This window comes from Cuculus canorus, chromosome 2 (genome assembly GCF_017976375.1).
Source record: "Cuculus canorus isolate bCucCan1 chromosome 2, bCucCan1.pri, whole genome shotgun sequence".
Taxonomy (NCBI): Eukaryota; Metazoa; Chordata; class Aves; order Cuculiformes; family Cuculidae; genus Cuculus; species Cuculus canorus.
This window is the reverse complement of record NC_071402.1, coordinates 88,204,487-88,225,708: the sequence shown is the minus strand read 5'-3', so window position 1 is coordinate 88,225,708 and position 21,222 is coordinate 88,204,487. Positions and strand designations below refer to the sequence as shown.

General features: G+C 44.2%; 1 protein-coding gene across 2 annotated transcripts in view; it reads right to left on the bottom strand.

Annotated features, from left to right (window-relative positions):
* GMDS (GDP-mannose 4,6-dehydratase) overlaps positions 1 to 20,645 on the bottom strand; it is a 414,275-nt gene extending 393,630 nt beyond the window's left edge. For both annotated transcript variants that reach the window (XM_054057322.1, XM_009569286.2), the window contains exon 1: positions 20,263 to 20,645. In XM_054057322.1, the coding sequence (XP_053913297.1) occupies positions 20,263 to 20,358 (96 nt within the window). In that variant the 5' untranslated portion in view covers positions 20,359 to 20,645. The remainder of the gene's footprint in view (positions 1 to 20,262) is intronic.
* Positions 20,646 to 21,222: the final 577 nt, after the last annotated feature.

Below are 21,222 nucleotides of genomic sequence, written 5' to 3'. Positions count from 1 at the left end.
CGATCTCCATTGAGTACCTGTGCTAGTCGACGCTGTAGAGAAAAATCCAGATAAAAATGGAGTGTACTCTCTGCTAATCTTCACGCCAACTTGAAATAAAGTTCCACAAAAGGGAGAACAGCCATTAATGGACTTCTAGGTCATGACCTGACCCCAGTAGGGGAAAAAAAGGGAAACGGTGCCCCAGTTCTGCTGCAAACAGTGCTCTGCTTTCACATTTTGGACTTGGACTTTCTTCTCCCTGAACCATTCTGCTCTCTGTCTCCTTGGCAAGGACTCTTCTGTTGCTCATATCACCACACACAGTTTTCTGTCCCATCTTCATGATGGGAAAAGAAACTTGACAAAATTTCCCATGCCCATCTCAAGCTTTACTGAGTGTGATACCTGTTTCAAATAATGGAGAAACAAGTATGGAGCTTATTCCTCTTCAAATTCCACTCCCAAGAGGCCTAGGCATTAACTAGGTCATCTCACAGGTGTCCTCAACAGCAGCACTCCTTGAAAATACTTGAGGAGAGCACCTTCTCTATATTAAGTTTCATTACTTTTTACAGCAGTAAATATACTCACTACAAAGTTCCACCTGATGTTCATACCATGAGGAATTCATAGGAAGTAGTTTGAAAGTGGAAGCCTAAGAAAAGTCAGGTACAGCTGAGGTACTGAGAACAATGGCCAAATCACAGTAACAAAGCAACCAAGGAATTCAGAATCAAGTCAGAATTTTATTTTATAACCTCTGATATAGATCTAATGATGCATAGTAACAACATTTACCTTCAAATAGCTTGTTGTCTTTGACCTTTAACCATTACTTCAGGAGTATCAAGTTTATTCACACTATACTGTGATGCTGAAACAAAGCAGTTAATTTATTTAAACCCATAAGCAAGCATCCTTAAAAATACTTTTTCTGTTCATGAACAGCATGCACCTTCACTCTTGCATGCTTCCAGTGAAAGAGGTCATCCCAACTTTAACCTCCATTCCCATTGGCAGATATAGAATCCTGCTATTTTCCCCAGCACTACTAGCCATGTGGCCAGCCAGGTCAGCCACGGCTAAAGACCAGCCGAGAAACCCTGAATAAGGTTTTCAGATAGATCAAGTTTTAGGAATTCTCACCTTTTCCTAGCTTTTAATTTAACAGTAACCTTCAGCATTAAACATAAACAATCTTCCTCTCCCTGCCCCTAGACATAGTCTCTCACATCATCTCTCTCTCTCACCAACAGAGGATTTTGGTTTTGCTGGGTTTGACAGCCACATCACGGAACAACCTGAACCAGAAACTGATTTCTTCTCGCTCTCTAGTTCCCCACCCCACCTCCCCAACATCATTTTCCACTGGATTACTCAGCCTTTTTCCACGTAATGAATGAACTAAGAGTGGCTAAATATATTAACAATCAGCAGTATGCTAGAAGTGTTAGTTCTGCAAGGTTGTTCTCCATACTAATGAAGCCATTCATCCTACAAAATCTTTTAAAAGCCTAATAACAACCTTCAGCTAAATCAATATCAAATATTTCATTACCTAAGCTGTTTAAGGGTGCAACTATGCCACATGCATGCTACAGAATCTGATGCACCTTTTAGAGCATTAAAAGCATAATTAAAGCATTAGCATTTGCAAATAAACCTCACATGCATTTTTCAGATGTCAACAAGCTCGGCTACAGACCAGGGAGAAAGATAAGCATATTGGTACTATACCACATCTGCTAGCCATGTTTCAACAGCAGTCCCAAAACAGTTATAACTGGAGTTGAACAAAGACTTGTTTGCTTTATGGATGCCAGGAGCCACACACAGAAAATTGCTCACTTCTGAAACAAGTTACTCTCAGTTCAGTTTCTCCAGAGGTCGAGATAATTATGTCCCGGTGTACTATTGCATTAAATGGCACTACCTGATAGAGGCAATGCGCCAGTGCTCAGCTGCTTTAAAATGGGGCTCAACGATAACCATACGAGAGAGTTTTACAGTTCACTCCATAGAGGGTGTTTCACCAAGCTGTCTGAGGAGTGACTATAGTCACCTAAGCTGTTCCAGATTCACATTCTGTACACAGTCACTCCTTTGTCTTCTTAACTCCACCACATACACCAGACCCAAGGGGATGCAACAGAAAGCCCTGCAAAGGGAATGCTGCCTTCCATCATCCACTCTACTAAAAGCATGTCCATATCTATACCCAGCAACAGCTGAGGAAAGCCTTTACTACTGTACTCAGTTTTCGTTGCTGGTGTCTGAAATCATACAAGGGTTTTGCTCACAGTTCTGCTACATCTGTTATGTCACAGGTAGTACTGCAGCTATACCTACTATGCTGTCCAGCCAGCCAAGCAGCAATAACAGACCAGTAAAACAGAGATACTAATATTTTTTCTGAGAAGACTGACAGTGGAAACATCAGATCAGTTGAGGCTGCCCACTATCACAGGGCAAGCCAGTTTCTCCTGCTTTCCTTCCCAAGACAAAGCTGCACTTGAAGAATTAAAAGCAATGAACATTTTCAACATATGGAATTTTATGGTCAAAAACCTCAAAAGGAAAGAGAGTCAAAAGGTGTCTGCAAATGTTAATCCTGAAATTAATGTGATTCATTTGAAAACTTACCAAGTGTTGTCTTACAAGAGTTATTATACACGAACACCTGTAAGGAGCCAGCTATTAATAGTACCAATGAAACTGTCATACAAAACCAAAGAAGTGCTACTTGTGGCACTATGATTAAGGCTGCGTCAGCAGTTTGATTTTCATGACTTTAACACCCAGCTGTAAAAACCACCTTCAGTAGAAGCAAGCATATTGTGCCTGTATCCATAGGGAGCCCGGTTTCTGTTTTCACTGAAACACAAGAGTCAACTACATTTTAATATAGTCTCTGAACATTAAGATCTAGAATTTGCAAGCAGTTTTTGGATATAGTCATTGCCAAAAAGGACTACACCTTAAAAGACAGTTTGGTAAATACTGCAAGACAGAAACTTGGTAGAGTGCTAGAAACTGAGAAATAAGTGTGTGTGATTTTCTATTTTGGCATGTGTTCTTCAAGAATTAGAGGTATATCAGAGAAAATGTGTGCTAATACACAGTTCACAGCTATAGACCTTTGTAACTTGGCCCTCATTTGCTTAAACATAGAACGGCATTAACAGATTTATGTTTGAAAAGGCACCATTTGAGATTTTTCAAGCAAAGAAATCTGTAACAGAATAATAAGCAGTGAATAATTAGCTCTGTGCATGCACAAAATTAAGACCCACTTACACTGAGACAGGACCCATGCCTGTCCTACACAAGCATGAAAAACACAACACTTCAAACAAGTTAGCAATATACTGCTGAAGAGGTCCTGAGTATCTTCTTTGAAATTAAAGGCAGAGCCAAACCGCAAACAAAATGTACCAGAATCCAAAAGAACGTCTTCCTAGTGTGTTTTGATGCATCAAGCATACTGCAGAGATTCTATGGGGTTTTGCTTCTAGTTAGCTATTAAGTTTAAATACAATAAACATTAGACAGTAGCTTAGAGGGCTAGCACCCCTGACTGCCTCAATGTAGCAAAGTTGTAATGTCTCTTTGTTGTAATATTTAATAACATAATTAAAATACTGAATTTTAATAATACGATTTGCCATACACACTAACGTACAAATAGGTACCACAGCTCTGTTTCTTCTACATACCAAGGCAGCCAAAGGCAGTACAATCCTGGTGTACATTTAGAAACAAGAGTAGCTTTTCTTCCTGGCCTTTCCTACATATTTCCCTTTATCCCACATTAAAATGAAGCCTCCTCATAAAGATAATCAGAGGAATATGTGGAACTAGAAAGATTTAAAAGCAACACACATGAAGTTCTGCAGATTTATAAACCCTTCCCTCATCTTTCTTTCCCTCAGTCCCAAACGTGCCAGAGGGAAAGCTGAACACACATAATGTTAAACTAAAGGGAAAAAAACCCTATCTGATCTGTTAGACTAATCTTTTAAGCCTTAATGAGAGCAGTTTGGTTTTCTTTAAAAAAAAGACATCAGAGTTAATCGCTAGCCAGTACCATTCCCATAAGTTCAAATCATTTCTTAGTGAAAGAAATTTTACAAAAAACAGAACCACCCCCACTGAAATCCAAGAACTGGTAAGGATCAAACCAGTGACATTATTACAATCAGCATATTGAATCGCTCACAAGATTTCAGACCTTCATTAGGAATGTGGGATTGTACTTCCTTCAAAAGAATCTCTCTTTAATTGATTTTTGGCCACCCTTCCCCTTTTCCTACCATCAAGGGCTATAAACTAGCCCCATCCTGTCCTTCAGCACACACAGGCCATACAGTAGGTGCCAACATTTGTAAGCAATTATAGGGAGGTTTTACAAGGGGAACACGGACAGTCATTAGCTTACACCAAAATGCCACAGTCTCAGTGAACTAATGGACAAAAATACCTGAACTCTCCAGAGAGTTCTGGAAGTTAAACCATTACATTCTTGGCTGAAAGCATGGTTTAACATCAAAGTCACAGTATACATGTGAAAGAGAGCAACGTAAGACATCATTGAGGCCAGGCAAGGTGGAAAGCAAACATGCCAGCTGGTCCCTCAAACAGAAAGACTAGAGGACTGAGAATGAAGAGAACAGCACTAACAGCGTGGCTGCAGCAGTGTGTGGAGGGTGCCTAGGAGGCGGATAGTGATTTGGAAGCACCATTCCTGTTCAGATCAACTCTAAAGCAACAGTTTCACAATACCTGTAAAAGCACTTTTTTTTTAATTGCAGAAACACACATTTACTGTACTATAAGCACTTCATAAAAGGAAGAAGAAACAACAGCAGTAATCAAATCCTGCCACCCTTGCTTATCCTATGGTGTGCTCCATATAAAATAAACAGTTCTTTTTTTGCTTATTGCAAGATGAAGTGCTACTCAGGGTGACTCAAGCGTAAGTCCCATCAGGCAGTCACCTTAAGCATCCTTCACAGTCAGTGGAGTAGACATTCATATAGCCATGCAATTCCTAATGCTAATCATCTTATCCTAAAGCAGGCATCTGCATTTGCTCAAATGAGCTTCCACTCATGGCTTAATCAGCTAGAGGGTTCTCACCAAAACAGCTGCCTAGACAATTTGCTCAGGTGTAGACACAATTAGGTAAGAAGGTTCTCACCCAATAGGACACAATCCATCACCAGTAACAGGGACTTATAAAAATGAAATTACATTACTTCAGTTATTTAAAGTTTGCCATCACATTTTGAAGTCATACCAAGTCTTTGTGAGAAAAACAACCCGCTTAACCAGTGTCAATAGTAAGCTGTATGTACACAACTATAATTACAGTATTAAAAAATGGGAAGTTGCATATTTCAAAAGCATGTGTGCTCTCATGTTCCCTGCTCTGCACACCTTTATGTTAACCAGAAATATTTATATATCAACAATAACTTAAAACACCATTTTACATTTAATTCAATTTGTCAAAATAAGAAATGCAGCGTTATTGTCTAGGCCATTTTAGTATTCTTAAGGATCTCGTTGTTTTCAATTTGCCAAGTCTGTGTTACACATCCCTTTAATTGATCAAGACAGATATATGTGAGATTCTGGGATGTGATCAAAACTGACAGTTTATGTGTGACAGCTGAATTGCACTGTAAAAGGTATTAGCCTTCAGCACTTCCCGATTTAAGAGCTGCTTTCCAATTTCAAGAAACTCTGATTCCTCATACTATTTAAATAAGAGAAGCAAAAGAGTTTCATTATTTGATATTCTACGTATACTGCACAAATTAAAAATAGCAGCATAATGTTTCCACAATGGTGGTTTTTACACCTGACCAAATTGTAAATCGGCATAACTGCAAGAGTACAAAGGTAAAAGGATAGTGCCAAAAGAAATGCAGCAAGTGTCATTTTGGAGACACGGTATTAAGAGTTCTATTTCTTTCTTGAATAACTAAGGACTTTAAAATTAGCAAGAAAATCCCTTTTTGATATTAAAATGCAGGGAAAGGACTGAAACAGTTGTACTATATGACCTAATACAAGGGGCTGCAATAAGAACATAGGAATATAAACTCCCATTCAAGGCATATCAGGTCACCTTAGAAATTTTAAGGGAATCAAATACATGAAGCAAAACTATAGTTACAAATTTTCAGCCTCATATCAGCGGCTGCTATTTACCTAAAATCATCTGGCAAAGGCATAAACTTAAGTTTAACACAAGTCTTTACAGCTTTCTTGTCTTCACATTTTCAAGAATAATCTCCAGTTTTATTTCACCTTCAAGAATAAAAGGATGTATGCTACTGAGTTGGAGACCTACAACCCCTACAGAGCCCCTGCTGCTGTTCAAATGCCAGCCAGATCCTGAAACAGCCTATGCCCTGTCCAGTGTCACGACAAACACTGGGGGGCAGGAGGGAGAAGCTGGGCAGCAGGGAAATCAGGGACTTATAAATAAAATAGACTGAAGGCTTAAGTCTTCAGCAGAGGAACACTTGACCAGTAGCCAATTCAGCACCAGCAAAGTAGCTTCTGGGTTTTGTCTTCAGCATTCCCATGAAACACATACACTTCACAAAGCCACTGCTATGGGTAGACCACCTAGAAGATGGAAGAATATAATAGCTTGTACACAGGTCTGAAGAGCTATGTATCTCTTATTCTACAGATCCTGGAGGATTTTAATGGCATTTTAATTTCAGAGACAAACAGCATGCTATTTTTGGCAGGAATAGATTGACAGACTATTACTGTGTAATCATTGGAGAATTTACACTGACATGAAAACCACAATTATTTAGTTGTATGAAATCCAGAAAGTGTAGCCAGAAATTTCAACATTTTAAAAACAAACCTGCTCCATAGTAATGTTTATTCTTTGAGAGCGATATCAGTGCCAAAGAAGGCAAAGACACCAACCAGAAGCCAAAGACAGAGTGGCTATTCTTTATCTTCCTAAAAGACAAATTTCCATTAAGAGAAAGCTGCAGGTCACCATCAGCATCACTGATGAAGCTAAGCACTGCACCTAAAAAGATCCTGCATGCATAAAACAAATTAGGAAAAAAGCAAGCAACACAACCATGCTCCACAACAGCATGCCTACAATTTGACAAGTCGTAGCCTAAACAGTTGGATGTTCTTTCTCTGTTCCAGAACAGCACCAATAGAAGTGTGCAGGTAGTGGCTACAGTAGCAGTCAGAAGGGAATACACTGTACCAAACTAGAAGCATAATCTCAAATAAGGTGTATATATTGGAACTCGTGGAGGGGGGCAAAAAGAGAGGAAGGGGGGGGGGGGAAGAGAAGAGGGGGGGGGGAAGAGAAGAGGGGGGGGGGAAGAGAAGAGGGGGGGGGGGAAGAGAAGAGGGGGGGGGGAAGAGAAGAGGGGGGGGGGGAAGAGAAGAGGGGGGGGGGAAGAGAAGAGGGGGGGGGGAAGAGAAGAGGGGGGGGGGGGAAGAGAAGAGGGGGGGGGGGAAGAGAAGAGGGGGGGGGGAAGAGAAGAGGGGGGGGGGAAGAGAAGAGGGGGGGGGAAGAGAAGAGGGGGGGGAAGAGAAGAGGGGGGGGGGAAGAGAAGAGGGGGGGGGAAAAGAAGAGGGGGGGGGGAAAAGAAGAGGGGGGGGGAAAAGAAGAGGGGGGGGGAAAAGAAGAGGGGGGGGGAAAAGAAGAGGGGGGGGGGAAAAGAAGAGGGGGGGGGAAAAGAAGAGGGGGGGGGAAAAGAAGAGGGGGGGGGAAAAGAAGAGGGGGGGGGAAAAGAAGAGGGGGGGGGAAAAGAAGAGGGGGGGGGGAAAAGAAGAGGGGGGGGGAAAAGAAGGGGGGGGGGAAAAGAAGGGGGGGGGGAAAAGAAGGGGGGGGGGAAAAGAAGGGGGGGGGAAAAGAAGGGGGGGGAAAAGAAGGGGGGGGAAAAGAAGGGGGGGGAAAAGAAGGGGGGGGAAAAGAAGGGGGGGAAAAGAAGGGGGGGGAAAAGAAGGGGGGGGAAAGAAGGGGGGGGGAAAAGAAGGGGGGGGGAAAAGAAGGGGGGGGGAAAGAAAGGGGGGGGGAAAGAAGGGGGGGGGAAAGAAAGGGGGGGGGAAAGAAGGGGGGGGAAGAAGGGGGGAGGAAGAAGGGGGGAGGAAGAAGGGGGAGAGGAAGAAGGGGAGGGGACGAAGGGGGGAGGAAGAAGGGGGGGGAAGAAGGGGGGGAAAGAAGGGGGGGGGAAGAAGAGGGGGGGAAGAAGAGGGGGGGGAAGAAGAGGGGGGGAAGAAGAGGGGGGGGAAGAAGAGGGGGGGGAAGAAGAGGGGGGGGAAGAAGAGGGGGGGGAAGAAGAGGGGGGGGAAGAAGAGGGGGGGGAAGAAGAGGGGGGGGAAGAAGAGGGGGGGGAAGAAGAGGGGGGGGAAGAAGAGGGGGGGGAAGAAGAGGGGGGGGAAGAAGAGGGGGGGGAAGAAGAGGGGGGGGAAGAAGAGGGGGGGGAAGAAGAGGGGGGAAGAAGAGGGGGGGAAGAAGAGGGGGGGAAGAAGAGGGGGGGATAGAAGAGGGGGGGAAGAAGAGGGGGGGGAAGAAGAGGGGGGGGAAGAAGAGGGGGGGGGAAGAAGGGGGGGGGAAAAGAAGGGGGGGGGAAGAAGATGGGGGGGGGGGGGGGGGAAGAAGAGGGGGGGGGGGAAGATGAGGGGGGGGGAGAAGAGGGGGGGGAAGAAGAGGGGGGGGAAGAAGAGGGGGGGAAGAAGAGGGGGGGGAAGAAGAGGGGGGGGAAGAAGAGGGGGGGGAAGAAGAGGGGGGGGAAGAAGAGGGGGGGGAAGAAGAGGGGGGGGAAGAAGAGGGGGGGGAAGAAGAGGGGGGGGAAGAAGAGGGGGGGAAGAAGAGGGGGGGGAAGAAGAGGGGGGGGAAGAAGAGGGGGGGGAAGAAGAGGGGGGGGAAGAAGAGGGGGGGGAAGAAGAGGGGGGGAAGAAGAGGGGGGGAAGAAGATGGGGGGGAAGAAGAGGGGGGGGAAGAAGAGGGGGGGGAAGAAGAGGGGGGGGAAGAAGAGGGGGGGAAGAAGAGGGGGGGAAGAAGAGGGGGGGAAGAAGAGGGGGGGGAAGAAGAGGGGGGGGAAGAAGAGGGGGGGGAAGAAGAGGGGGGGGAAGAAGAGGGGGGGGAAGAAGAGGGGGGGGAAGAAGAGGGGGGGGAAGAAGAGGGGGGGGAAGAAGAGGGGGGGGAAGAAGAGGGGGGGGAAGAAGAGGGGGGGGAAGAAGAGGGGGGGGAAGAAGAGGGGGGGGAAGAAGAGGGGGGGGAAAGAATTCTTCCTTTGTGAAGGATTTCCAAGCAGCAATGAGTCAAATGACAGCTACAGCAAAGCCCTGCAGAAACCTTTCACCTTACTATTTTCTTACCATTATTTCAAAGGTGTTCAAGCACAGTAAATACAGCACAAGCTAGATTATCTACTTGGGAACTCCTTGCAAAAAAAAAAAAAAAAAAAAAACCACAAACCACCAAGATCTATGCATCCCACATCCAAGGCAAGTATATTTTTTGCAGCTGACATATCTGCCAGATGACTGTACTTAGTTAGGCATAAATACAAAGGGATTGCAATACTGTTAACCTCTAACTGAAGAATTTGACTGCATGATGCAATCTGTATCATTATTCAATGCAACAGAATTACTTCATGGTAAAGTATAAAATGCTCTTCAATGGTACGTACCACAGCACTAACTACAAACAGATCATAACTGCAATTTACAATTAAGTCCTTAGAGTTAATTTGCTATACTGTCAGATAACATTTTTAGTTACAATGCAAAATTCATAAAATTCATGTTTCTTTCTTTTTTTAATTTTTAATTAGAAGAAAAACTCCTGAAGAAGGAAGCCTGCCTTAGTTATACTACTTTGTGAATAAATGACATGAAAAACTGTTGCAACATTTACATTGCACATGAGGAAGTTCAGTAGCTAGTGATATGTGTAAAAAGCACAAGCAACAAAAGGTAAGCTAGTTTATATCAACTTTACAACAGCTTCGTTGTGGATTTACATTGTGAATTCTGTACACACCCTAGAAATGGAACCAAGTATAGGGACTAGAGAGAATTCCATTCTTTCACCTCACCACCTATAGCTTTGCTTAACTGAAAGTTTTGGACAGAACTCCATCCCTCAGCTCATATACATAGGACACAAATGAATTCCTTAGATGATGTCTTGAAAAACCAGTCAGTGAATTCATATGAAAGAAGCAGGAAGTGACAAAAATATTAATAAAAAAAAAAAAGCAACTGAAGTAGCAATAACAGATTTTATCAAATCATAGAATCGCTTGGCCTGGAAGGGACCTTGAAGAATATCTAGTTCCAACTCCCCTGACATTGTCTGTGATACCTTCCACTGGATCAGGCAGCTCAAAACCTCATCCAACCTGCCTTTGAATAATTCCAGGGAGGGGGCATGCAAAACTCTGGACAAACAGTTCAGTGCCTCAACACTCCCACAACAAAATTTCTTCCTAGCATCTAATCTAAATCCTCCTCTTTCGTCTTAAAGCTATTACTCCCTGATAAAAAGCCCCTCCCCAGCTTTCCCTTAGGCTCCCTTTATGTACTAGACGGCTGCTATACAGTTGCCTTGAAGCCTTCTCTTCTCTAGGCCAAACAAGCCCAAGTCTCTCAGCCTATCCTCATTTTCCAGCCCTTTGAACATCTTTTTGGCCCTCTTCTGGACTCAATCCAACAGATCCATGTGCTTCCTTTGCCGAGGATTCCAGAATTGAATGGTGTACTTCAGGTGGCTTTTCATGAGAGCAGAGGGCAAGAATCACCTCCCTCAATCTGCTGGTCACACTTGTGCTGCCTGGGATACAGTTGGCTTTCTGGACTGCAAGTGCACACTGCCAGTTCATGGTGAGCTTCTCATCCACCAACAGCCCCAAGTTTTTCCCTTCAGGGCTGCTCTCAACCCATTCTCTGCCCATCCAGCCAATTCCTTTATCCATCAAGTGGTCCATCCCTCAAATCCATGCCTCTCTGTCTCTCCAATTTATAGTCAAGGATGTCATGCAGGATGGTGTCAAATGCTTTACACAACTCCAGGTGCATAATCATTTATTCTTCTCTTATCCCACCATTTACCACAAGAGATCACACACCCGTGAGGAGATTAGATACCTACCACAATTGTTCATGTCACTGTTCACCTATTGCTTCAAGGAAATCATGCTGTTCAAAATAAGCCTAAGTTGTGCAGCAACAGTGTAAGAGAAGCAAAGCTGAGAAGCTTGTAATTGCAGATACTTAATCAATACACTGTCCAGACTCAAAAACCTAAAGGTGAGATAAAGATGCTAGAAATTACCGAGAGACAGAGAAACTACCTGCCTCCCAAACTAAATGAAAGTGTAGATAAGTGCAAGGAAAGTCTCAGTACTCCTCAGAGAAATAAGGTGTGGGCAACAGGAAGCACCACTAGGACAAATACCAGTATCACAACTACACTGAAAAACTTTTTATTCAACTTGCTTGTATTACAAGAGTACCACAAGAGTGGTAACCTTTGAGGTGTTCTTCACAGGAGGAATCAGCAGGCTTAAGTACTCCATTTTCTTCGTCCTTCTGCATGGCTATCTATTTTCTAAGAAACTGACTCCCTTGAGCAGAAAGCTCGATAGCCAAAAGGATCTGAAAGCAATCAGAGGAGAAAACAAAATACTAATAACTTAGTGGGAGAGGATGAAGACAGAGGAGAAAGGGTAGAGGAGTCTTCTCTTCAGTTTGGATTTGCTGTAGGTAAAGAGAAAAAAAAAAAGATGCTTCAAATTTTAAAATTTTAGTAAACAGAGAAATAAAGGTTCTGTCTACACTGACAAGTCACCAGTCTTCATTTAAAGAAATAAAAAAATAAATCAACAAACCAAAAGAAAACAATAAGATTAAGCCAGAATGGGATACTCTGCCCTCCTTATCAGTCTGGGCAGCAACATCAACAGTGCCCTTTGGCCATCCAGAGCATCACAAAATTTTGTGAGAGATGTTGCTTGGAGGAAGTCATACTCCCAAAACGAAATTTGGTACTATGTTTCTAACTGCTTCATATCTCAGCAATGTTAACGTGAAGTTATTCACTTTGTTTCCTGGAATATGTTTGGTATCTTATCTACTTTCACAGCAGGTACACATCACAGTACACGCTACCTTATAATTCATTTGCTGTTCACGAAGTTTTCCAGTCTGCATCCTGTAGATATCTTGTTCAGACACAAGGAATCAGACTGCCTAGTAGTTCTTGACTTAATATCTGCTAGCTGAGCCAGGCCACCAGAACTTCTCTCCAGTAAGGAACTAGGGAATAGACTTCACTGGCACCCACAAACACTGAGCAAAGCTGTAGAAGGATGTGAAAAAAGTGGAAGTTTATGCATTGCAGGCATGAATTAATCTTATATTAGTCAAACATTTTACCACATATATGTTCTAGCTCACTTATGCACAAGCAGCACCATTAACTGCATGATACTGAAAGGCAATGGACTACACTTGGGATCCTCTGGGTAGGAACAGAGAGCAACCCATGTCTTGGACTCCCAATTCTTGAAAACAAAAGCCCCACGAGTCTGCAAATATTGTAGAGTATGAAACAGATGAAAGACTGAAGCATTGGACTGTGTACTTCCAGATTCCTTTTTGTCACAATTTAGCCCCAGGTCAGCTAAATTTCAGCAGCTAAACCCCCGCATTTGGTCTCCCAAGTCTCCCCCAATCAGGGAAAGTTGAGAGGAAAATGAGGGGAGGAAGACTTGTGGGTTGGGAACTAAAACTACAGCTCTCATGAAATAATAACAGTAGTAATAGTAACAACAACAACAGAGTAATAAAATATATGCGATCGTGCCCCCACCCCTCAGTAATTATACATCACCACAAATACTGTAGAGCAGACACAACAGAATGGGTCCACAGCTGGGAGGGCGCTGAGCTCAGGAACTGGATTCAGGAACACACAGATAGAGGATAAGGGGCAATCAGACAAACTAGGTCTTCACTGGATATTGGCCATCACAGAAGAAAGCAAGACCCGCATGATCACTCTGTTTTATACTGAGTATTTATGTATAAGGGATGGAATACTCTGTTGGTCAGTTTAGGGTCACCTGCCATATTTGCCCATCCTTGCAAGGGTGGCCCTTTTACACCAATTTGAGGATGGCCTTGGTTACCAGAGGGATAAGTATAAACATTGGCCTTTTTGCATACCAATGCCCTGCTCTATCACTTTTAGTTAGCCTGTTTTTCAGAGAATGAAGTTACTTAGAGCAACTGAATTAGTCACAGAAACTGACTCTAATTCAGTTCAAACCACAATACTTTGGTAAGAAGTCAATGCATCGACTGAATTATACTATCTCGTAACTCTCCTTCCTTCAAAAGGCATTTTTCTAAAAATAGGACCTGTGCTTTCAGATAATATTCTAGTCTCCTATTTCAGCACTTATTATACTACTTTTTAATAAAATACCATTTTCCCCAAGAGTTTTGGATGAAAGTTGATAGCAACACTCCTTATTTATATCCTAAAAAGAGAAAGAGCTGGAATTATATTTTAGACAAGCATGACTTTCACACCGTAGCCACTATTCACTTGCTGCAAAGCTTTCAACAAGCTGCCTATGCCATCCTCTACTTCTGACACTGTGGAAGGCTTGCAGAATCATAGAAGTTTATGTGAAAAACGATATCTGTAGATGACCCAGTTCAAGATTCCTGGCTCAAGTCAGGGCCAACTACAGCAGGTTGCTCAGGGCCATGTCCAGTTTATCCCTAGAGGTATTCAAAGCCAGACACTCCATAACTTCTCTGGGCATCCTGTTCTAGTGTTTGACCACCCTCCTCATTTAAAGCAAGACAAACAGCCCACAAACAACAAACAGCCTTTCAAGGTTTAAATGAAGTTTCTTGTACCTCAGTTTGTGCCCAAATTAGTGTTCTTACAACTCTGCAATCTTTAACTATTATAAGGATGCTTAACACAGCTGAAATTCTCACTCACCACAACTCTGGCTACTCAAGAGAGAGCAACTGAATAAGTATGTGGCTTCAACTAAGACAGCATTTGTTTTAATGAAAAGACATCAATGCTAACACTTCAGCCAGTTTCAGCAAAAGCTATACTCCTATTTCTATGCTCCCCAGAGACAAAGATTCCCACCTCATCACTTGACCGCAATAGTTTAACAAACAAAACAAAATAGGCTTTCCAAAAAGTTTAGCTGTTTCCTTTACAACTCTTCTCCAAGACAGAAAGTTCTTCAGGCACCGAGCACCAAAGACTCTTATAGTCACACTCCATACAAGCTATTTGTTACCTTTTTTTTTTTAACTATCAAGCAATGAATCACTGCTCTTATTACTAGTACTCTGTAATACTAGTATTAATTAATTATTATTTACATAATATTACAGGAATTATTCTAATACTGCCCCACCAAGTCAGTCTTCTGTGTTGTCACTTTCGACAGCCAGATTGTAAAAAATGAACCGCAATTAGAACCAGCAAATCCTCCATTCTCAGTAATCTTTCCCCTTGTCTTGATACAGTTTGGCTACCTCAAATTATGAATTCTAACACCTGCATAAAACTTGCAGTACGTACATATAGGATTTGGTGTGTTAACAGGAACAGCCAAGGCTGTAAGCAACTGATTGAACTTTTGACAGCAGTAAGACAGAGACAGACCTCATATTCTATCTACAGGAACCAATTAAAAGGAATGGTTTTGCATTTCTGTATGCACACTCATCAGTCCTATTTTACACTCAGTGTTTGGTTGAAACTTCTGAGGCTGCTACCTTAAGTTTTGCCAAAGTATAGTTGAATTTGACAGAACTGCAGGCAGGAGAAGAAAAGCTGGTGCTAGTACTGCTGTTGTAAGCTCTGTGCTCTGTCACAAGGCAGAAACACAACAGCTTTCTTCATCTTACAATTTACAATACCCTCTGGCCAAGTATGGTGTTGACACTTCGAGTTCTAATGCTTTGCTTCATTCAAAACTGAAATTTGTAAGTACCCATTGAATGATCGTGGTCTACAAACTCTTACCTTACTGCTTCTCCAAGCAAAGCAGGACAGCACTGGACACAAGATGTACATTATTCCCTGCTCGTAATCTAGTGACTAAGGGGGAAAAAGTAGAAACATCAACATATCACCTCATAATTAGACTCAGGCAGAGTATTTCTTGGTATTTCTCCACGAAATCAAACATCTAAATATTCTTACAAGCCTAATCATATTCTTACAAGACAATCATATTGATTGCAGTGCAATCAGACTTTCTGAAGAGTTATTTAAATGCAACTTTGTCTAGGCACTATGAGTAAATGTCTGTTAAAAAGCAATGCTTTAGTATTGTCCCCAAGAGATAAGATAAATATCTCCATATACAGAATTAAATTTGTAAGCTATACTGGTATTTGATTCAAAACTCCCATTTTTATGGAGTAATTCTTCAAGGCATCAAAGTTTGCCAAGTCCAGCACATCCATTTTGCATTGTGAAAAAATCCTTCCAATCAGAGTCACACTCTAGCTTTGTAAAAAAACAAATCATTTTAAATATACACAACAGTCCCATTTCATTCAAAATATTTTTTCTTAAATGAAGAAAAAAGTGCTATGCATTACTTACAAGTAGCCTACCAGCAGAGCAACATCTACATGACACTTAAAAACATTTTATCCACCCAACCACAGCAATTGCCTTGCTCTGGAAGTCATGTTAGCAAAACGGTGAAATGTGGTTTGTCCCATTGCTGCGAGAAGGGAGATAAGGGAAATCTCAGTAGTGCAAAAGCCACTAACTACACACTTAGTACCTCTTATCAGTTATGCAAGTGCCAGAATGGGATTGATTTCACTCTAACCCCATCTGCAAGTGAACAATTTGTAGAAGTTCATTTATCTACTTTGATTTCAGTGAGACTAAGGTCCAGCTCTTGCAGCCAGAATGACATTGTAAGTTCAGGACTAAAAATTCTGAATTTGTTTTACTTTGTGGCTTTATCATTCATACTGGTGAAATAACAGAAGGAGTTTGCACAGGTCACAGAGTCACTTTCCTACTGGTGACTCATTCACCCTTGCAGAGGTCTGTACTTAAATGTCTTTTACCTAGAAGAGAAGGAAGTTAACAAAACCTGTCCACGTGGCTAAGTTCAGTAAGCAGGTACATGGCACAAGCCTCCACACACATGCTATACAGGAAACCTTGTGCAGATAGCCCATCCTTTTCTGGCATCCTGTAACATTTTCTGAATCCCATTACAAGTCCACAAATCAGTAGATACAGCTGTGCCATGGTACCTTTCAGTTAAGCTGCATCATTAGTCAATTTCCCAACTGATAAAATACAGCCCTACCAGAGCTCAACTGTTTCTCCGTTACAGCAGAAAAGAAAAATCCCATCTTTTGTCAGTGGAAAAGGCAAAAAATCAAGATGTTCACAGCTATACAGAAGTTCTGAAAAATGAAACTAGGTGTCCAATTTCAACGGTCTGATTTAGCGTACTTGCTGTGGCATCATCTCAACTCAGAAGTGGCTGATACTTCTTTTCAGCCTGAGAGTATCCTAAATACAAAAGCCTAACTCTACATTTACCTAAAACTGAAACTGTCACGGCTCAGTTAGCTCAATGTTTATCTCCTACCTATGCTTGTTCCAGGAACCAGGCACTATAAGGCCTTTGTTCAGCCAATAGTCTGAGCACAGTAGCTTCACACAAACAAAAGCAGGTTCCTTATAACAATGCAGCCATGCCAACTCACTTTCTTTGAAAAGAAATTTTCTGCAAATGGGACCCAGTTTAAATAACAGGAGTTTTTCACTTGATTCTGTCCTACACCTTCCTCATAGCTTGGTATCCAAGCTTCTCTCCCACTTTGAGAGTATACCAGTTCCAGGGAAGAAGTGAAACAGACCAGCTCTCTTTAGCTCAGTGATTAGAGTAGCTACCTGGGAAAGACACAGGCTGAGCTCTAGTTTCCACTTCAACATATTTGTACACTTTACGTATGGCAATTAAGTTTAAAAACAGTTGGCACTAGGACTTTGTCCCAGGAAACGCGTCACTCAAATCTGCCTATTCTCAGATAAGCACCGGAATTTAGGTCTCCTGTTCTGGGTGAGGCCTTTCCAAATAAAATGAAAGCTATTAAGTAGAAACAAAGAAAGGGAATGATAGAGGGGCCAGAACAAGTACTATGGTGACTTTCTTTAAAGTTCATCTAGGACTAGAGGAACAAGGATTTCTAGTGGCATATCTCAAATGATAGAGCACTACAGGACCTCAAGAGATACTTACCCTCAACATAAAAATTCCATCCTAATCCAGAAGTTGATACCGTCTTGTCACCAAGGCACTCAACCTCACTGGCCAACTTTCACATATCCTAGGCCTTTATAAGCTCTGGTTCTCTACCTGTTCCAATGCTAAAAAACTGCCTGACAAACATTAAAATAAGACGGAAGGCCTGCTTTGAAAATACAGAAAAATAACAGAGAACACAGTACTGAAAGAACCGGGGCATTGTAGCTCAGGCCTCTAACTTACTATCTTGGATGAAGACAAATGTACTTCTGTCAACAAATTGGAAGACTGTTCACACAGCACCAAAGAAGTTCTCGGGGAAGCTCTGACTGTGCTCTTGCAAAAAATAAACAAGAAGTAAAAATGTTAGTATACACAGATTATTAGTTTTTCTTCTTCTCAGACAGTTATATTTCCTTGTCAAACAGCTGCTTGCAGGGCAGTCCTCTGACAAGTGCTAACCTATCAAAAGAGTACACACCAAAAGGTGTTTTAAGAACACACCAGAAGAGACATAATGAGGTAAAACCATGAATAGCAGGTGACTGTTCAAAGCATAACTTGGTTCTCTTGGACAACGTGAAAACTTCTGTAACACTATATCATCTGGATTTATTCCCTCACAAAACAAAAGGTCATGTTGCTATTCTACCATAACAGACAAAAGAACAAGAAAAAGAGCATTGACTCACACTGCCTCAGAGTAAAAAGGCAACATGTTTATTTTGATATGTACTTTTCCAGTGCTTATGGCTTTTTAAACAATTCACACCAGCACCTCCCAAGTGGTTCTGCAAGCACAAAGACAAGTCATGGCTGAAAGGAAGAAGTTCTTCTGTGTACGAAGCTACCACTGATTAAACACAAGCCACGGAGGAAAAAAGCTGTTCCAGTAGGATTCTAAGCATTAATTCTTTGTATGCAATGCTACTTACTTAACAGGTTATACCAAACACAGAAGATACGCCCTCCAAGCAGGATTCATTCAGCATGTTCCAAGAGATAAGCAATGTGCAAGCAGAGCAGCTGTTTTTCCAGGCAGCGGGCAAACTAAGGTGTTCCTCAAATAGGACAGTGTCCACAACAGCTTTCATTAAGCACACAGTTGCCAGCAAAGACACAACAATGTAAACCTCTGCATGGACAAACAATCCAACCAAATATCAAAGCCACCTCTTGGGACTGTAGCAGCAAAAGCTACAAATTGCATACATCAACACTCCTGGCAGGTTTCACTACGTTGAAACTCACCGCTGGCACATCCTTTTTCACAATGCAGAAGTTGCTCCAAGAGAAACTGTGATTTTTCTTCCCATGCCACCTTTCATCTGCACCTTCTGCTCAAAGCCCCAGGACTCTGAGAGCATGGTTATCCCTATGAGTAACACAGTCAAAAAAGTGCAGACTGCAATGAATGCACTGGAATACAAAAGAAGCAGCCTGAGGAGAAGCATTTGTTATCCATTCAGGTATAAAGCAGGTACTGACTGTAAATGCATGGCTGCCAAGTACATCAGCCAGGTGACAAAGAGGCCCTCTGACTGACAAGCCTGCTCAGATCAAAACCAAATGCAAGTACTCTCACAACTGTGCTGGTGCCCCAGTACTACTTCCTTCACTATGTCAGGCCATCAAGATGAGAAGTCCCAACACTGGCTCCTTGTACTGCCTTTTCTAGGTGTGCTTCCTTTTTCAGTGATGCTCATACCACACCTCATCTCAGTACAGGTCAAGCCGATTTCCTAGGAATTCCTGGTAAAGACAACTAAAAGACAGTCCAAAGCCAAGATACAAGAGTGATGCACCCCTCTCTTACTTACACACCCCTAGCCCAAACCAATTCTTGCCCCCGTTCAAACAAGCCCTGGCCACATGGAGGAGGCCAGCGAAGCCTTTTGCCCCAGAGTGGCCTGTCCACCTTTGGAGGGGCTGTTGGCTGTCAGAGACAGCTGTTCAGTGCACAAACCATGAGGGGAGGCGTGGACGGTGCACAGGGCAGCCCACTCATCACAAAGTTCTTTAGGAGCCAGGCAGGCACCTGTGGAAATGTGTCCCGGGAAAGGCGGTCACTGCTGACTGTGAATGCGCTGGGGCAAGCAGAGCTGCTTTTCTTTCCAGGCGGTGGGCAACATCTACACCACAAAGTAAAGTGTTCCTCAAACATGCCATGCCAAGCCCTTGGCTGCCACCAGCCCAACATGCCCCCTGCCCCCAGCACAGCTGTCCATCATAGAACCACCAGGTTGGAAAAGACCTCTGAAATCGAATCCAACCATACCTATCTGCCACTAAACCATATCCTTAAGTACCTTGTCTACCCATCTTTTAAAGACCTCTAGGGATGGTTATTCAACCATATCCTCGGGCAGCCTGTGCCAGTGCCCAATGACCCTTTAGGTGAAAATTTTTTTCATAATGTCATAGAATCACAGAATAGTTTGGGTTGGAAGGGACCTTAAGGATCATCCACTTCCAACCCCCCTGTCCCATGGGCAGGGACACATACCACTAGATCAAGCTGCCCATCCAACCTGGCCTTGAACACCTCCAGGGATAGGGCATCCACAACTTCCCTGTGCCAGTGCCTCACCACTCTCATCGTGGAGAAATTCTTATGTCTAGTCTAAATCTTCCCCTCTCCAGTTTATACCCATTGTCCCTAGTCCTATCACAACAAGCCTTTGTAAACAGTCTCTTCCCAATGTCCAGTCTGAATCTCCCCTGTCCTATCACCTGTCACTTGGGAGAAGAGACCACCTCCCCCCCCCCACACAACCTCATCTCAGGTAGATGTACGCAGTGATCAGGTGTCCCTTCAGCCTCCCTCTCTCCCAGCTCAACAACCCCAGTTCCCTCAGCTGCTCCTCATAAGACTTGTTCTCCAGCCTCTTCCCAGCCGCTGGTCCCGGGGAGCCCCCGCCCTCACCTGCCCGGTGATGCCGGTGATGAGAGCCACCTTCCTGCCATTCATCCCGTCGCTGTCGCCTCTGGGCACCGCGGCGCACGCTCCCGCCTCCTCCATCCCTGCTGCCCTGGACTGGGGATGCAGAGACAGCCCGGGGCGGCCCTCACCGCAGACACCGGCTCACGGGGCTGGGCTCGCAGAGGAGGACGCCTGCTGCTTCCGAGCGGGGCTGCCACCACCAGCACCACCCCGAGGGCTATCCCCGCCGCTCCGCCCGCCTCAGCATCTCCTTCTTCCGCCCCGCCCCGCCTCGCGGTGGCCGCAGGTGCAGCCGCCCCACGGACCCCCGCCCCAGCGCAGGCGCGGGGCAGCCCGTGCTCCCGCTCCCGTTCAGCCGCCCCTCGCCTCGCTTCGGCCCCGCCCCTCTCCGCCCCGCAGCCAATCAGAACGCACCCCGCACTTCCTTAAAAGGAGACGGGGGCGCGAGCCGAGGGTGATTGGAGCGGTGATTGGCTGGTTAGGAGCATGCAGCGGCGATTGGTTGGTTGGGAGCGGCGGCCTAGGGTTGGAGGCGGCGCGGTGATTCGTTGGTGGGGAGGGAGCAGCGGTGATTGGCTGTTTAGAATCGGCAGGGGGCGTGGCCCGCGTGCCGACGCTGCCGCCGCGGAGGAGGAGCAGAGCCGCCGACTTCCTGACCACGTGTCGGGGAGGCAGGCGGTGCCACGTGAGAAGAGCGCAGCGCAGCGGGGCGGGGGCTGCACCCGAGCGCACAGCGCCCCCCGAGGCACGGAGGAGCGGAGCTGCCGATTACCCCTGTCCCCTCCCGGCCCGGCGTCTGCCCGCTGGGGAGGCAGCCCCGGATCAAAGCTGGCACCGTGCGGGTCCTCCAGCCGTCAGCAGCTGGTCCTCCCGCTTGGGAAGGGAGTTGTTTATAAATCAGCTTGGTCTTCCAACGTTGTGGCCGTCTTTAAAAAGGGCAGA